The sequence below is a fragment of the Pristis pectinata genome, chromosome 37 (assembly GCF_009764475.1).
Source record: "Pristis pectinata isolate sPriPec2 chromosome 37, sPriPec2.1.pri, whole genome shotgun sequence".
Classification (NCBI taxonomy): domain Eukaryota; kingdom Metazoa; phylum Chordata; class Chondrichthyes; order Rhinopristiformes; family Pristidae; genus Pristis; species Pristis pectinata.
The window spans coordinates 12,633,188-12,649,652 of record NC_067440.1 but is presented as its reverse complement, the minus strand read 5'-3'; the positions used below and the strand labels follow the sequence as shown (position 1 = coordinate 12,649,652).

Genomic DNA, 16,465 nt, shown 5'->3' with positions numbered 1-16,465 from the left:
AAATCCCTTAAAGCACGACAGGCCCCGTCCCGGACATCACGGGCGGGCCACCGACCCCGGCACCGCCTGATCGCGAGGGGCCGTCTGCATTTTAACGGATGCAAAGGCCGAAGGAGCTCTCGGGGAGCCGGTGCCCGCAAACCGGGAGCCCGGAGCGGGGACGGTCCGAGCGCTCGATGACTGCAACAGCGACCCGGGCGACTTCGTGGCCGACTCTGCCCTCTGGTGGCGACCGCGGGAGGTGTCGGTTTATTGTCACATGGCCCGAGCTTCAGGGAGAGGAGGGGCTGAGGCTTAAAGGGACAGGCACCCTGAAGTTCAGGACCTCCCTCCTGCACTGGGCAATTGTACCGGCAGTTCAAATGGAGCAGACTCGATGGGCCGAATGGCCTACTTCTGCTCCCTTGTCTTGTGATCTTGTGAATGTGCAGGAACGTAAGAAGCTGCAGAGTCGTGGACATCACGGGCACATCCCTCCCCACCATCGGGAGTATCTACAGGAGCCGCTGCCTCAAGAAGGCAACATCCATCATCAAAGATCCCCACCATCCGGGCCGTGCCATCTTCTCACAGCTCCCATCGGGCAGGAGGTACAGAAGCCTGAAGTCCCCACACCACCAGGTTCAGGAACAGTGACTTCCCTTCTCGAACCAACCCGCACAACCTGAATCACCACAGTTCAGCGACACTAGGACCACTTTGATTTTTTTTTGTTCTAATTGCGTTCTTGTAAAAGTTGTGTGTAATTTATGTTTAATTAATGTTTTTCTTGTGAATGCTGCTCATATGATGTTAGGTGGCTGCTGCAAGGTTTTCGTTGCACCTGTGCACACATGGACTTGAGCAAATGACAATAAACTCGACTTTGGCTTTGAGGTACAGTGAAAAACTTTGTTTTGCATGTCATCCATAAAGTTCATTTTATTACAACAGTGCATCGAGGTAGTACAAGGGAAAACAATAACAGAATGCAGAATAAAGTGTTACAGCTACAGAGAAAGTGCAGTGCAGGCAGACAATAAGGCGCAAGACCATAACGAGGTAGGTTGTGAGGTCAGGAGTCCACTTTATCACACTAGGAAACTGTTCAAAAGTCTTAAAAGAGTGGGACAGAAGCTGTCCCTGAACCTGGTGGTACGTGCTTTCAGGCTTTTGTATCTTCTGTCTGATGGGAGGGGGGAGAAGAGAGAATGACCAGGGTGGGTGGGGTCTTTGATTATGTTGGCTACTTTGAATAGAAGACGTTGGTTTGGAGCCATCCACTGGCCAGACCACCTCTCCAGCAAAGGGTGCCCAAGGTTCCAATGTTTACACGGTCTCCATTATTGCTGGTCTTTATTCCAGTTATTTAACATTTATTGTTACTAAATTCCACTGTGCCAGCACTTAGGTTTGAACCCATCTCAAGACGTCTGCTTTGAAGCTCCGAGATTGTACACACAAAGTGAATTCAAAGCAAGGATCGGAATGACAATCCCTTCCTTGCACACGTGTTCTTTAGAATGAATTACTTCAGACATCCTCTGGGGACATTAAATATTATTCCCAGGAAAATTAAACCTCTTCACTCTTGCCCTTTTCTGAAACACAGCCCTGTGCAGCATCAAATGTCGACGTACTATGTACGGCGAGGTCGGTCTCAAAAGGTTTGCAAATTTAAAGATAAGGTTCCGCTGATGCCTCACCCCTCCTCCCCACCTCTTTAGACAGATTATCTCCCCTCTCGGTCTCGACCTGAAACATCGACCATCCCACTGCCTCCACAGACGCTGCTCGACCCGCTGTTCCTCCTACAGTTTCCTGTCTCTTTTGTTGTTCATGCTGAACAGCGTCACAGAGAGACGGCAGAGAAACAGGCTCTTCAGCCCATCGACACCACACTGACCAGAATCCTACATTGCTCCCATTTTTTTGTTCTCACATTCTCATCAACTCCGCCCAGATCCACCGGGAGAATTACTGTTACCAGTTTTAAGCTGAATGGGTGGCGTGGTTTACTGAGTCTAGGCCTGACCCAGTTCTGGGATCACAGCTTGCAGATGGTAACAACTTCTAGTGTTCCTGGGGCCAGGCTTTCAGACTCAGCGGGAGGTTCTCAGTATTTGTTGAGCAGCCTGGGTGTGTGTCAGTGTTCGAGAGTTGGGAAAAGGTCCTCAGGGAGTGTGTCTGTGTTATAGGGGGTCCCGGAAAGTGTCCATATTTGTAGGAGGTCCTGGGGACTGTCAGTGTTTACAGGGGGCCCCGATGAGTGTGTTGATATTTACAGGGGGTCCCGGAGAGTGGGTCAGTGTTTACAGGGGGTCCCTGGAGATTGTGTTGGTATTTACAGGGGGTCCTGGAAAGTGGGTCAGTGTTTACAGGGGGCCCCGATGAGTGTGTCAATATTTACAGGGGGTCCTGGAGATTGGGTCAGTGTTTACAGGGGGTCCCCGGAGACTGTGTTGGTATTTACAGGGGGGTCCCGGGGAGTGGGTCAGTGTTTACAGGGGGCCCCGATGAGTGTGTCGATATTTACAGGGGGTCCCGGAGAGTGGGTCAGCGTTTACAGGGGGTCCCCGGAGATTGTGTTGGTATTTACAGGGGGTCCTGGAAAGTGGGTCAGTGTTTACAGGGGGCCCCGATGAGTGTGTCAATATTTACAGGGGGTCCTGGAGATTGGGTCAGTGTTTACAGGGGGTCCCCGGAGACTGTGTTGGTATTTACAGGGGGTCCCGGGGAGTGGGTCAGTGTTTACAGGGGGCCCCGATGAGTGTGTCGATATTTACAGGGGGTCCCAGAGAGTGGGTCAGTGTTTACAGGGGGTCCCCAGAGATTATGTTGGCATTTACAGGGGGTCCCGGGGAGTGGGTCTGCCTCACTGGTTTCCCAAGCTCTCTTTAAACAGCAGGACCCTGTTTCCCACATTCCCTTTAAACTGACCAGGTTCACTAGAAATTTATCCCACTGTGCAACATCTTAAAGTGAGTTAAAATTGTGTGGGCAATATTAACACGAATAACATCCAAGAGTGCAGAAAATCTGCCAGTGTTGTGCCAGCCAAGACACCTACGTGCCGCGCGGGAGTCTCACACCCAGGAATAGATGGCAATGCATGTTTTATTGACTGAATATAAAAAAACCGTCTACAGTAACAGGCACTGAGAGCAGACATCGGGTGGGATGGCTTGTGTACGACACCAGGGCTGTACATTTCAAACACTAAATAAAATAGGTCCCAGTGAGGTCTGAGGATAAAAGCTGGGAAGATCTTTGAACCTCGGGAAGATTAAGGATAGCAGCGAGGAGGAGGTGGGCCGGGGCTCTGAGGCAGTGTTCCGAGGGTCAGGGGAGGGAGCTGACCCTCTCCCACACTCTCCATTCAGTGCCACTACAAGTGGCAGTCTTCCTGCGCTTCCTCCCAGGTCTGAGCAGCTCTGATCCACCAGCAGCTCTCAGGAGAGGTGAAACCCCTCTCTCCGTCACGTGTCAGTCAGATGGACTGCAAACTACCGGAAAACGAGGCGTTAGTGTTTCTGGAACAGGAAAGGGGACACTGGTGTCCTGCACAGCCTCACCGTCAAACCTCACCCTCCGCCTGATTAAAAAAAACTATTAAAAACAAATGCATCAAGTTTGGTTAATAAAGCTTCCAAGGTAGTCTGGTCTGGGGTGGAGGGAGCAAGGTGGGTGTGGGTGAGCTGATGGGGGGAGTTCGGCCATCCTGTGGCCCAGATTGGACGGTTCCGTACCGCCCATCGAGATGTTCTCAGCTCCTGGGTAGGTCCGGATGTCAATGCCCGGCAGCTGGCGAGGGAGGAGAGGTCGGGATCAGTGGTTACTGGCCCCTGCAAACCCAGAGGACCAAATGGCTCTCCTTCCACTCCCCACCCTCACCCCCCAAACCCGCCATTTCCCAGACAGGGTGAAACCCCTCCACAGATTTCACCGTCTCCCTGGGAGGCTGGCGGAAGCAGAGATGGAAGGCAATGTTCCTGCTATTCCTTGGAAGTTGGGGTGAGGAGGGAGCTGGGAAACAAGGAGAGGAAATGCTTTCTATTTGGTGTGGGAGTGGGGGGAACAGATTGCTCATAGACCTGCTACAGTCAACGTTCCCCCGCCCGCCCTTAACAACAAGCAGCCTGATAAGCAGCCTGCCTGCCACCTCTCTCTGCCTCTGTCGGGAAGGCTCTGGGAGAACGGGCACACGGGGTCCCGGGATACTGGGTGGGTGGGCGAGGAACAGAGGGATATCACAGCACAAAGCCACAAAGGGTGGAGCAGGGGATAGGGGTAAGGGAGCAGATGGTTACTCCGAACACGTATAGAGCAGGACTGCAGCTGCCACACTGCAGGAAGGACGAGGGAGCAGAGCAGAGGGATTTAGCAGGGGAGTGTCAGGCCTGGGGAGTTACAGGCGTGAGGAGCCCCCGGCTGTTTTCTTTGGATCAGTGGAAGGAGATTTCACCAAGCCGTTTAGAACGACGAGTGCAGACGGAGGACTTCCCCGAGCAGAGATGTAGGATCCGAGGGGAAGCGACAGTAGGTGGCTGTCTGTGCCAGGGGTGTGGGGAATCTCACCGCCAGGGCAAGGAGAGGGGGCGGCGGCAGGTCTGAGCGGACTTGCTCTCCGCTGGCATCGGGGAGGGGTGCAGTCAGCCTAACCCCAAGGGGTGGGGGCAGAGCACCGGGACAGCCAGTGACACCCCAGGTCCCAGACCCCAGCCAAAGGCTGTGCAGTGGAAAGTTTCAGAAGTAAACAAAGCCGGGCAGTTTCATGTAAGAGTGGCCGAGGGTAGGACCCTCGGTCTGCACGGGGGGGTCAGTCTGAATCTCTCTCGTCCTTCACAAGCAACTTCTTCCCTTTCTTCACCTCCGCACTGTTTTTCTCTTTCTTGTGGGCAGCTTTGAAGTGCCTGATGAAAGGCAGGAGACAGTTGAAAGCATCCGGCTCCTCGTTAGCTCTCGCCGGCCCCTGGTTCCAGCCCCCGGCCCCTCCCCCAGCACGGAGCTCCCTCGGTACCGCCCCTCCCCCAGCACGGAGCTCCCTCGGTACCGCCCCTCCCCCAGCACGGAGCTCCCTCGGTACCGCCCCTCCCCCAGCACGGAGCTCCCTCGGTACCGCCCCTCCCCCAGCACGGAGCTCCCTCGGTACCGCCCCTCCCCCAGCACGGAGCTCCCTCAGTACTGCCCCTCCCTCAGCACAAAGCTCCCGCAATACTACCCCTCCCTCAGTACTCCCCCTCCCCCAGCACGGAGCTCCCTCAGTACTGCCCCTCCCTCAATACTACCCCCCCCTCAGCACAGAGCTCCCTCAGTACCACCCCTCCCCCAGCACAGAGCTCCCTCAGTACTGCCCCTCCACCCAGGCCACCCTCTCCCCAACATACTGCTTCTGCTGCCTGTAGGCCTCCACCACACCCGTGGGGATCAGTTCTGACACCTCCAGCGCCTCCTGGATCTTCTTCAGCAGCTCGTAATGTTTGCGGCTCTGGACCTGCGGAGGGGAAAACATCTGGTCAGTGTACCGGTGGTGGGACAGAGCCTGGATACAGCATCACACGGGTCCTCACGCCCCGGGATACACAGTCCCACACCCGGGGATACACCATCCCATGCCCGGGGATACACCGTCCCTCACCCATGGATACACCCCCCCACCCCCCCACGGGGCACACCGTCCCACGCCCCGGGGCACACCGTCCCACCCCCCGGAGAGGCCTCCACCTACCTGTAGGGTGAAGATTTCGTTGTCAGAAGCCAACTTCTTCTTGCTGGGGACGGGCGCGGTGTTGGCCTGGGGAACCTCAACCTCCCGGATCGCTAGAGAAGCAACAGAGAGCAGAGAGGTGAGGCAGCTGTGTCCCACCCTCGGATCCCCCACCCCCCTACCCCGGCCGGGAGGTTACTCACAGCGCTTGGCTGCCGGGGTGCTTGATTTCTCCGCGGCCGCCTCCTGCTGCTTCCGCAGATTCTCCTCCTCACTCTTGCGATCGCGTCCGGGACAGGCGCACACTCGCACCTCAAAGCACTGACGGCCCAGCAGCTGGCCACTGGCGGGGGAAGTACAGAGGAGCGTTAGAGAGGGCGGCAGTCCTTGGGCAGAGCTCTACACTCAGGCCAACCGGGGAGGGGGCAGCTGTGCTGGCAAGACGCATGGAGACGGAGCTCCGCGTCCGGGCCACCGGGGGAAGGCGGAGCTCCGCGTCCGGGCCACCGGGGGAAGGCGGATCTCCGCCCTGAGGATGGGAGCTCCAGCCTCCTGAGACAGTAGTTGTGGTACGAAGCATTGGCAGGAGCTCCCCTGGGTTCCTGTAAAACGCTGAAAGCGGGATTCTGAAACGGCACTCGGGGCATCGGTTTAACATCTCACTCCGCGCAAGGGTGTTCTGGCGGGGCAACACCCCCTCGGTAGGGCAGCAACCCTTTGCCGGGACACAGGCGGGAGGTGTCCAGGGGTGGGACCTTGGACAGAGAGCCGCAGCCCTGGACCCGAGGTGTGGGTGGTGAGGACAGGGGCCGGGAGTGGCGAGTGGACGAGGGTGGGGAGTAGGCGGACTCACTCGGGACCCTCCAGGGTGATGATGGAGACAATGGGCCGCCTGTTCATGCCTCCCATGCAGCTGCTGTTACACATGAAGTTGTAGAGCACCGTAGTGCAGTCCGATCCCACCTGCGGGGAGGACGCACAGCGCGTCAGTGAAAGTTGTGGCCCGCACGTCTCGTACCCTCTCCACCACTCACTCCCCAGTCAACCCGCCGTAAACACCAGCCATCGCTCCCCTGGGGCTTCTGCAGAGGGGTGGGGGCCACAGACACCTCCCCCCACCCCACACACCCCTGCCCCCTCTCTGTACCTGAAGGACCTGTGCCCCAGTGAGCTCCAACCCTTAAGACTCAAACACTTCCCGGTCTGGGAGCTCTGCAGCTTCGGATTTTCCCGAAGAGGTGACCGCACCTCCCCACCCCAGTAATCCCCCCCCACCAACTGTCCCGGGGCAGGCAGGTAACACCAACAGGGAAACCAGGCAGAGGAGAAACTCAGACCCACACACCTTCACTCTGACCAGAACTGACCACTGGCACTGACTGCCAGAGCACTGACCACTGGCTCTGCCCACCGGCTCTGCCCACCAGAGCACTGACCACTGGCTCTGGCCACCAGAGCTGACCACTGGCTCTGACTGACAGCACTGACCAGTGGCTCTGGCCACCAGAGCTCTGCCCACCAGGAACGGCCCGATCAGGGAACAGATCCATTACCCCCTGGGGACAGTAGGTGCGTGCTGCTCCCTCGTGCCTGAGCCTGTGGGCTGGGGACTTGGACCTCTCCAGACTGTCCCGCCCTGGGGTCCACAGTGGGACGCCGGTCTTGGTAACGATGCCCCGCGCCCCTCATCTGGCCGTGCCCTCACCTGTGGCGACTCGTAGGGCACCAGCACACTCTGCCTTTTGGTGTGAGTGTCCTCGATGTACCTCGCCCGGCTGTTCGCCTCCACCCTGATCAGGTGGCTCGGGGGAGCTGGTCCTGCAGAGTGGAGAGTGCATCAGTCAGATCCTCCCCCCTCAGTTAGACCCTCACCCCTCAGATCCTCCCCCTCACCCACATCCTCCGCCCTCACACCCCACCTATAGTCAGACCCTCTCCCTCCCTACCCTCGTCAGACCACCTCCCCCTCACGCTCAGTCAGACCCTCTCCTGCAGGTGGGTGGCCCAGTGGGTAGAGCCTCTGTCCCCCAGCCCCAGAGACCTGGGTTCGATCCCAACCTCCGGCACTGTCTGTGTGGAGTCTGCACGTTCTCCCTGTGACCCTGTGGGTTTTCCCCGGGGGCTCCCGTTCCCTCCCACACATCGTTGGGTAAATCGGCCTCTGTAAATTGCCCCCGGTGTATGGGTGAGGGGTGGAATCTGGGGGGTGGGGGGTAGGAGCTGATGGGAATGTGGGGAGAATATAATGGAATCAGTGTCAATGGGTGGCTGGTGGTCAGCAGGGACTCGAATGGGCCGAAGGGTCCATTTCCATGCTGGATCGCTCTTTGGCTCCATGACCTTGGACAAGTCTCCCTCGCCCCCGAATCAGCCACAGATGGTTCCCTGTAGGCAAGGAGATTTACCCCCCACCCCCGCTCACTGGCCAGATTCGTTTGTAGCCAGACCCACGGCCTCTGGACCCCCAGGATCACCCTGACGGCAGCTCCCTCTCAGTCACCACCTGGTGGAAATGTAACCAGGGCGTGGGGACGGGGGCCACAGCAGACTCCCCCGCCCTGGGATCCACAGTCAGCCACCGGTCTCGGTAACGATGCCCCACACCCCTTCATAAACAGTATAAATAAAGGCCTGGAGTCACACGTAGGCTGGACACGTCACCTGTTCAGCACTACTGATCTGGACTTTATAACAGGTATTTAGTAACTTGTTACCAAACATAGATTCTTAATTAAGTGAGTTTAAGTTAATTCCTGCAGTGATGGAGTTCGAACCCCTGACTCTGGAATCTACCTCCACACCTCTGGGTACAGGGAACAAACCCAGTGTGCCGCCACAGCCCGCGGTCCAACAAAACTCAGCCTGTGTCCACCTGACCCCAGTGCGATCGCCGACTCTCACCGTCGTTCTCCGAGCTGCGCTCGTGATGGGGGCACCTCTTCACCACCTCCGCCACGTGCTCCGACTTCTTGTAGACGGCCGTGGCCCGGAGCAGGGAGCCCGGAGGGGGCGGTGAGCTCACATGGACCTGCACGGGGCAGGTCTTGGCCAGCTGGCAGAAGAGCTTGTTCAAGGAGGGGGAGAACTGCAGGGAGACAGAGACAGAGGCTGGGTGAGGGGGGAGCCGTACGCCACTGTCGTCGGGAGATCAGCGACGCAACCACAGCCGGCTCCCGTCAGCAGGAGTCCCCATCCGCTGCCCGATCAGCCCCCACTTCCCTATGGTTGCGCTGACTACCTCTCCTCTCGTCTGATCACTGCAAGGATCCGCTCCCCGTTACAGACAAGCTACCGCAGGAACTCAGCAGGTCGAGCAGCATTTGTGGGGGCAGAAGGACAATTCCTGCTCGACCCGCTGAGTCCCTCCGGCAGATTGTTTGCTGCTCCAGATTACAGTGTCTGCAACCTCTGGTGTCACACGTAGTTCCCACGGTACTTCAATCCGATATAACTTTCGCACAACCACAAATTCCCCCCAGTGTGGCTCCGTTTTACACTTTGACCCTTCCCTTACTTTAATTTGGCGTCGGGGTTTGGCACAGACGTGGTGTTCCTGAACTGCACTGTTCTACCTTACCCAGCAGGGTCCACATGAGTGTCTATCCTTGCCTTCCCCGCCGGCACAGCCTCCTCCGTAATTCTGTGACACAGCTTCTCCTCCCCTCCTCCATCAACGATCCGAAGGGATCACCCTCCCACCTTCCCCGTGCGTTCCTCCTCCCCCCTGCTTAAAACTAGTTTAACTGTAAACGTTTCCAGTTCTGACGGGGCATTGGCCCGGAGCGTTCACTGCCTCTCCCTCTGTGGACGCAGTCCGACCAGTTGAGCATTGTTCTGTTTCCCAACTCCTCACTTCCCAGATTAACTCCCACTTCCCTTCAATTCCCGATTTTCAGAGCGCTGTGGGCTGCGTCCTGGTTTAATCAGCACCGCCCGCCTCCGGTTGCGCTGGACTGCGCCCGCTGACCTGAAACTTCCACATGAACCGCAGGCGTAGTGCCGGCGAAATGCGGCGACTGCGCGGCAGGAGCATCAACACCGCCTCTGACCGGAGAGACCGTCTCATGCAGCTTCCTGGCTTCCAGACGCGGTGAGGGGACGCAGCACAGGGCAACCAGGCAGACGCCTGGTCTGAGTTTCTCCTGGTCCTGGTGGGGAACACCGGGAGGAGCTCAGCAGTCGGCTGCATTGGGAAGGAGAGACTGAGGGTATGAGGCAGGGCAGTCACACTCATACCACAGCCAGGCTTGTGAGTGAGTCTCGGCTGGATCAGAGGGAGGAGACACTGAAAGTCAACATGCCCAGTCATGCCTGAATGACTTCCTCTCAGCTCCCGGAAAGGGCAACAGCTCTTTTATCTCTCTCTCTCTCTCTCTCTCACCAGCTCTCTCTCCCTCCCTCTCTCCACCAGCTCACTCCCTCTCTCTCATCAGCTCTCTCTCCCTCCACCCTCTCTCTCCCTCCCCCTCTCTCACCGGCTCTCTCCCTCTCTCTCACCAGCTCTCCCTCCCTCCACCAGCTCTCTCTCTCTCTCCCTCCCCCTCCCCCTCTCTCACCGGCTCTCTCTCTCTCTCACCAGCTCTCTCTCTCTCACCAGCTCTCTCCCTCTCTCTCTCTCTCACCATCTCTCTCTCTCTCACCCTCTCCCTCGCCCCCTCTCTCTCTCACTGGCTCTCTCTCTCTCTAGCTCTCTCTCTCCACCAGTCCCTCTCTCTCACACCAGCTCTCTCTCTCTCTCTCCATCAGCTCTCTCCCTTTCTCTCTCTCACCAACTCTCTCCCGTTCACTGAGCGAAGAGGAGGACCTCGGTGGAGCCCGTGCGCACGATATTGTGGGAACGAACAACAGGAGACCCACCCCCCCGGACCACTCTGGGAGAGGTAACCCACGGTTTGTGCGTCAGCCCTGCTGTTCCTGCCGCAGTGATCTCTGCGAGTCTCCCTACAGGTTCCCAGCACGTGCCATTAACAATTTGAGCTCTATCCTGAGCACTACAATCGTTGGCGGTTTATTTGCCAGTGCTGATTTAAAGGGCACGTTGCAATAGCAGGCGATCATTTTACGCTCTCGGACCAATCCACTCCTTGAGAATGTCCCAAAGCACTTCACAGCCAATGAAGGAAGGTGGGCTATGCACAGCAAGCTCCCACAAACTGCCCCAGTCGTCACTCCTTGTGGATTTAGTTGGGAAGTGAATACCGATGGGCCCAGGGTATTGGGGAGAATTCCCCCACTCCAACGGAGACAATCCTCATCTGAAAAGCTGCTCCTCTGAGGGAGCACCGCCCCTCCCACAGCGCGGCGCTCCCTCCTCACCGCCCCTCCCACAGCGCGGCGCTCCCTCCTCACCGCCCCTCCCACAGCGCGGCGCTCCCTCCTCACCGCCCCTCCCACAGCGTGGCGCTCCCTCCTCACCGGCCCTCCCACAGCGCGACGCTCCCTCCTCACTGCCCCTCCCACAGCACGGCGCTCCCTCCTCACCGCCCCTCCCACAGCGCGGCACTCCCTCCTCACCGGCCCTCCCACAGCGCGGCGCTCCCTCCTCACTGCCCCTCCCACAGTGATGCTTCCTCTGAATTTGAGTCTGGATTTCGTGCTCTGGACGTGACCCCACAACGTCCTGTCTCTGAGGCAGCAGGTACAGTAACTGCGTGTGCAGGGTGGACGCGCGACATACGGCGATGCAGAGGGCAGGGATGTCCCCCCGGGTCACTCACCGTGCAGGTGACAGACTTGGCTGTGCTGGATTTCTGGAAGTGAAGCTGGAACTGGTGGGGTCCAGGGTAGTCGGTGGTGGCGAGGACAGTGGAGGCGTGGGTGACAGGGCCATCCGCGAGGCCGGCCTGGGAGGAGGAGGGTGTCAGGGCTGCGTCCAGCAAACCGTTCTCCACGTTCAGCAACGGGTTCTCCAGGTCCAGAGCACCCAGGGTCGGCTGGGGGAGGGAGAGAGGGAACACGTGGTCAGCTCAACCTCGGTGCCCCTCCACCACCCGACCCCAGGACCAACCCCCGACCCCAGGACCGACCCCACACCAACCCCTGACCCGACACCAGACCAACCCCTGACCCGACACCAGACCAACCGCCGACCCCAAACCAACTCTCGATTCCAGGCCTGACCCCAAACCAACCCCCAACCCCAAACCAACCCCTGACCCCAGGCCTGACCCCAAACCAACCCCCGACCCCAGGCCCGACCCCAAACCAACTCTCGACCCCAGGCCCGACCCCAAACCAACCCCCGACCTGACCCCAAACCAACCCCCGACCCCAGGCCCGGAGCAGTGAAGTGGGCCTGAGGGAGGACAATGCTGCCCTGGGCTTGCATCCCGATGCCCGACACAGACCTGGGTCCCATTTCCCCAAAACAGACATCCCCCCCACCAAGGTTCCCATACTGTTCCCAGGCACAGATCCCGTTCCCCTCCCCTTGACCCCATTCCCCTCTTCCCCCGACACAGTCCCTCGCCCACATACACTCACCCACATTGGCATCTTATTCTCCAGCTGTGGTGAGAGGCTGAGCTCGGGCTCTGGTAACTGAAGCCTGTGGGGGACAGACACACAGACACTGACCGTTTGATTGGCACCACAGTTTGTCAGTGGGGGCTGGGAGGAAGGGTGGTGTCTGGGTCCTGGACCCCTGGGCTCAGCCAGTGGCTTCTATCGGCCTCAGGGTCTTGGGTTTTGCATCCAAACCCTCCCTGCTGTTCTTGCTCTTGGGCGAGATCTGCCTCAGTGAGGGCAAACAGAGTGCAATGGGCTCAGATACAGTGTGTGGTGGGAGGTTTGGGTCGGGGAGCCGGAACCAGTGTCCTGAATTGTGGGAGTGGGGGAAGGGTGTCTGAACCGGACCAGGACTGTATGCACGCTTGCAGAGGGGGGGACTGAATTGAGGGCAGAACCGTCGCCACCGGTAAAACCATCCCCATTGGTCCGAGACTCACGATTCCCAGAGCTGGCGAAACGTCTCCTGGCTCAGCGGCTCATCCAGCTGGCTGTCCGACATGTTGGGAGTGGCTTGCGGGGTCCACAGAGGGATCACAGCTGGGGATAGAGAGAGAGAGAGAGAGAGAGAGAGAGAGAGAGAGAGAGAGTGAGAGGGATTTAGTTAGAGCTGCCATCCAGACCTGCAGGGACCCATGGAGGTGTAGGAGGAGCTTTACTCTGCACCGGACCTGGAGCGTCTGACGGGCCAGCCTACCTGCGCTGTCCATGCACTGGGGGAGTTTGATGGGACGACGTCAGGGTAGCTATTTAACCCTTTATTGATCTTTGCCTGGGAGCCTACAATGGGACAGTGGCGAGGGAGCCCCTCCCTGCATCCAAACTTTTATTTTCATATTATGTCTTTTACACATTTTGTTTTCTGCTGGTGTTTATCATCATTAGTCCGTTATTTTTTTTATCTTTCTAAGTAACTTTAATAAAGCACCGAAAAAACTTAGGTTGTGCTGTCCTTGTCCTGGGACAGTGTGGAGGGAACTTTGCTCTGTATCTAACCCATACTGTCCCTGACCTGAGAGACAGCAACAGCGTACAAGCTTGAACCTGCAGCTCACACAATTTCCTTTCCTTCAGTCTCCACTCTGGGAACGTTTTGCAGGACAGAACAGACCGACCTTTATCTGGACAGAACCTATTTTCTTTTTGCCTGCCTTACCATATCCTACATGTCCCGGTGCCATCCATTTCACAGCAGCCTGTCCTCACTGTCCCACACTTCCTTCTAGGACAGTAACACCTCAAATTCAAATTCCGCCCCAACCTCCCCGAGTCCCTCTGGGGTCCCTTCCCTCTCTGCCCCTGTAACCAATTCCGGCCCTTCAACGCACAAGATCTCCAGGCTCCTTCAATTCTACATTCTTGATCATGCTCAGTTTTAATCATCCCAGCACTGGTGACCCTGCTTTTATCTGCCTGAGCCCCGAGCTCTGAAATTTCCTCTCCAAATCTTTCTGCCCTTCAACTACACCAATAAGACCCCTCCACAAACTCTGGTCTGTGACCAAGCTGTAAATTTCCTTTGGTTCAGTATCAAACTATCCCATAAATTGCAACCTTTTAATACGAAGTATAGAGAAAGGTTTGCTCTGTATCTAACCTATTTTTAAAGTTACTTATTTACAATATTTACAGTAGTTTTAGATTAAAATGCAATCCTTGTAGAGGGAGCTTAACCATGTGTCTATATCTGGGAGTGTGTGACGGGACGGTGTGGAGGGAGCTTCACTCTGTGCCTGACCCCGGGAGTGTGTGATGGGATGGTGGGGGGGGCGGGAGCTTCACCCTGTGTCTATCCCTGGGAGTGTGTGATGGGACAGTGGGGCTGGGTGTGGGGGGCGGGGGTTGGGGGTTAGTGTGGTGGGGGGGTTGGGGGTTGGTATGGGGGGGTGGTGGGGGGGGGGTTTGGGGGGGTGGGGCAGGTGGGGATGGGCAGGAGTTTCACTCTGTGTCTGACCCCGGGAGTGTGTGATGGGACAGTGGGGGTGGGTGTGGGGTTGGTGTGGGGGGTGGTGTTGGGGGTTGGTGTGGGGGGGAGCTTCACTCTGTGTCTGACCCCGGGAGTGTGTGATGGGACAAGAGGGGGTGGGTGTGGGGGGGGGGGAGTTGGGGGTGGGTGTGGGGGGGGGGGAGTTGGGGGTGGGTGTGGGGGGGGGGGTTGGGGGTGGGTGTGGGGGGGGGAGTGGGGCGGGTGGGGGTGGGCGGGAGCTTCACTCTGTGTCTGACCCCGGGAGTGTGTGATGGGACAGAGGGGGTGGGTGTGGGGGGGGGTTGGGGGTTGGTGTGGGGGGGTTTGGGGGGGTGGGGCAGGTGGGCGTGGGCGGGAGTTTCACTCTGTGTCTGACCCCGGGAGTGTGTGATGGGACAGTGGGGGTGGGTGTGGGGGGGGTGGTTGGGTTGGGGTGGGTGTGGGGGGGGTGGTTGGGGGTGGGTGTGGGGGGGGGTTGGGGGTGGGTGTGGGGGGGGGTTGGGGGGGGGGAGTGGGGCGGGTGGGGGTGGGCGGGAGCTTCACTCTGTTTGTATCCCACGTGGGATTTCACGAGGCGCGCTTCCGGCTGGGGAACAGCTGCTACCTGATTGGCTGGAAGGAACAGACTCCGCCCCTGCAGTCACGTCATCGATACAAACAAAAACAATAGGCTGGGATGGGGGGAAGAACTTGCGGAGAAAGTCTCCAATCTCGGGAAAAGGCAGCTGAACAGCGTTGGGAAAACAAATAATCTGCCAACAGAAACTCGGTGAGACGGTGACAGAACAAGAGAGCGAAAACGTGAGCTCAACCATTGAACCAATATTTGTAGGTTTATAATGATCCTTCCCCCCCCCCGACCCGCAGAATGGTGATGCCCAGTAAATGCCACCAGATCCGGGGGGGGGGGGGGATACAGGGGCAGAATCCGAGTGGCGCTTGAACCCGGCGAGAACTTACAACACGTTAAATTCCGCGGAGGAGGAGGAGTTGAGGGGGGCAAACGCCTGAATCCCGGTGGACTTGCATTGACACCCGGTCCCCTGCCCTCCTTCTCTTTCCCCCCCCCCCCCGCCCCACGGAGTGCTGGCGCCCGGCCGCGTGTTTTTATGAATGGGGGGATTTCCCGCCGGACCCCCGGTTCCCACCTTCCCCCCCCCCACCCGACATCCGGGGACCGACCGCCTTCCCGGGCATCCGGGGCACGGAGCCGCCGCCGCCGACCGAGGGGCCCGGTCCGCCCGCTCCCCCCGCGCCGCGCCGCCGGGTAAGGTTCAGCAGCCTTCCCCCTCCCGCCAACCTTGCTCCCCCGCCGCCGCCGGGAGCCCGCTACCGCTCCCCGCCCTCGGGACCGGAGCCCGCGGCTTCCCCGCTCTCACCGTCCGGCCACCGCTTCGCGCTCCCAGAGCCGGGGAATCCCCGATCCCAGCCTCCCCCGCGCCCGCCGCCCCGCCCTCCCCCGACAGCGGCGCCGCCCGGCCGCCCCGGGAACTGCGGCCGCCCCAGCCGGAGGGTCGGTGCGGGCGGCCGGTGGTCCGGAGACGGCCGAACCTGTGGGTGATACACGTGGGGTCATGGAGTCGTACAGCACGGCCTTTCAGCCCATCTCACCCATACTGACCAAGTCCCACTTGCCTGCATGTGGCCCATGTCCTTCTGAACCTTCCTGCACCTGTCCAGGTGTCCTTCAAACAGTCCCCCCCCCCCCCGCCACCTCCTGCGGCCGGCGGCCCCGCACACGCCCGGCCCCGCGCCCCCACCTCTTGCTGTGGAAAATCCTGTCCCTGAGATCTCGTAGAAACTTAGGACAGGACAGGCCATTTGGCCCAGATGTTGTGCTGAACTTGATGCCGATTTATACTGAATGTCCTCCTGCGTATCATCCATTCTTTTCATGCTATCAGCATATCTCCTGCTGCTTGCACTGCACCTTCTCTGCAGCTGTGACACTCTACTGTTATTGTTTTTGCCTGTACTACTTCAATGCACTCTGTACTAACCCACTGTAACTGCACTGTGTAATGAATTGACCTGTATGATCGGTTTGCAAGACAAGTTTTTCGCTGTACCTCGGTACAAGTGACAATAATAAACCAATACCAATAGTCATGTGTCTGTCTAAAAGCTCCACCAAGCCTCCTGCTTCCACTACTACCCTGGTAACCTATTCCAGGCAACCACCACGCTCTACGTAAAAAACCAAACGTGCCCCTTGCGTTGTCTTCCCTCCCTCTAAACTTAAAAGCACGTCGTCTGGTGTTTGACATTTGGGGAAAAGATTCTGACTGTCTACTCTATGCCTCTCA

At 58.4% G+C, this 16,465-nt stretch overlaps 1 protein-coding gene across 3 annotated transcripts; it reads right to left on the bottom strand.

Moving 5' to 3' along the window:
• Window positions 1-3,078: 3,078 nt before the first annotated feature.
• LOC127586571 (cellular tumor antigen p53-like) lies at window positions 3,079-15,728 on the bottom strand. Of its 3 annotated transcripts, none has more exons than XM_052044626.1 (11): window positions 15,460-15,728; window positions 12,634-12,733; window positions 12,170-12,233; window positions 11,404-11,619; window positions 8,588-8,771; window positions 7,392-7,504; window positions 6,540-6,649; window positions 5,890-6,029; window positions 5,708-5,799; window positions 5,367-5,473; window positions 3,079-4,892 (listed from the first exon to the last, which is right to left on the bottom strand). In XM_052044626.1, the coding sequence occupies exons 2-11, from the start codon at window positions 12,693-12,695 to the stop codon at window positions 4,799-4,801; spliced, it is 1,182 nt and encodes a 393-aa protein (XP_051900586.1). In that variant the 5' UTR covers window positions 12,696-12,733; window positions 15,460-15,728; the 3' UTR covers window positions 3,079-4,798. The 3 variants fall into 3 exon arrangements, with proteins under 3 accessions (XP_051900586.1, XP_051900588.1, XP_051900585.1); XM_052044628.1 differs by having other exon boundaries at window positions 15,539-15,728; XM_052044625.1 differs by lacking the exon at window positions 15,460-15,728 and adding an exon at window positions 14,764-15,025.
• Between the last annotated feature and the right edge of the window lie 737 nt (window positions 15,729-16,465).

Coding starts and splice junctions, on each gene's coding strand:
- LOC127586571 (XM_052044625.1), bottom strand. CDS start 14,974: ATGGTTGAGCTCACGTTTTCGCTCTCTTGTTCTGTCACCGTCTCACCG. Junction 7,505..8,587: donor GCGCAGCTCGGAGAACGACG/GTGAGAGTCGGC, acceptor TCCACTCTGCAG/GACCAGCTCCCCCGAGCCAC. Junction 5,800..5,889: donor CACCCCGGCAGCCAAGCGCT/GTGAGTAACCTC, acceptor TTGCTTCTCTAG/CGATCCGGGAGGTTGAGGTT.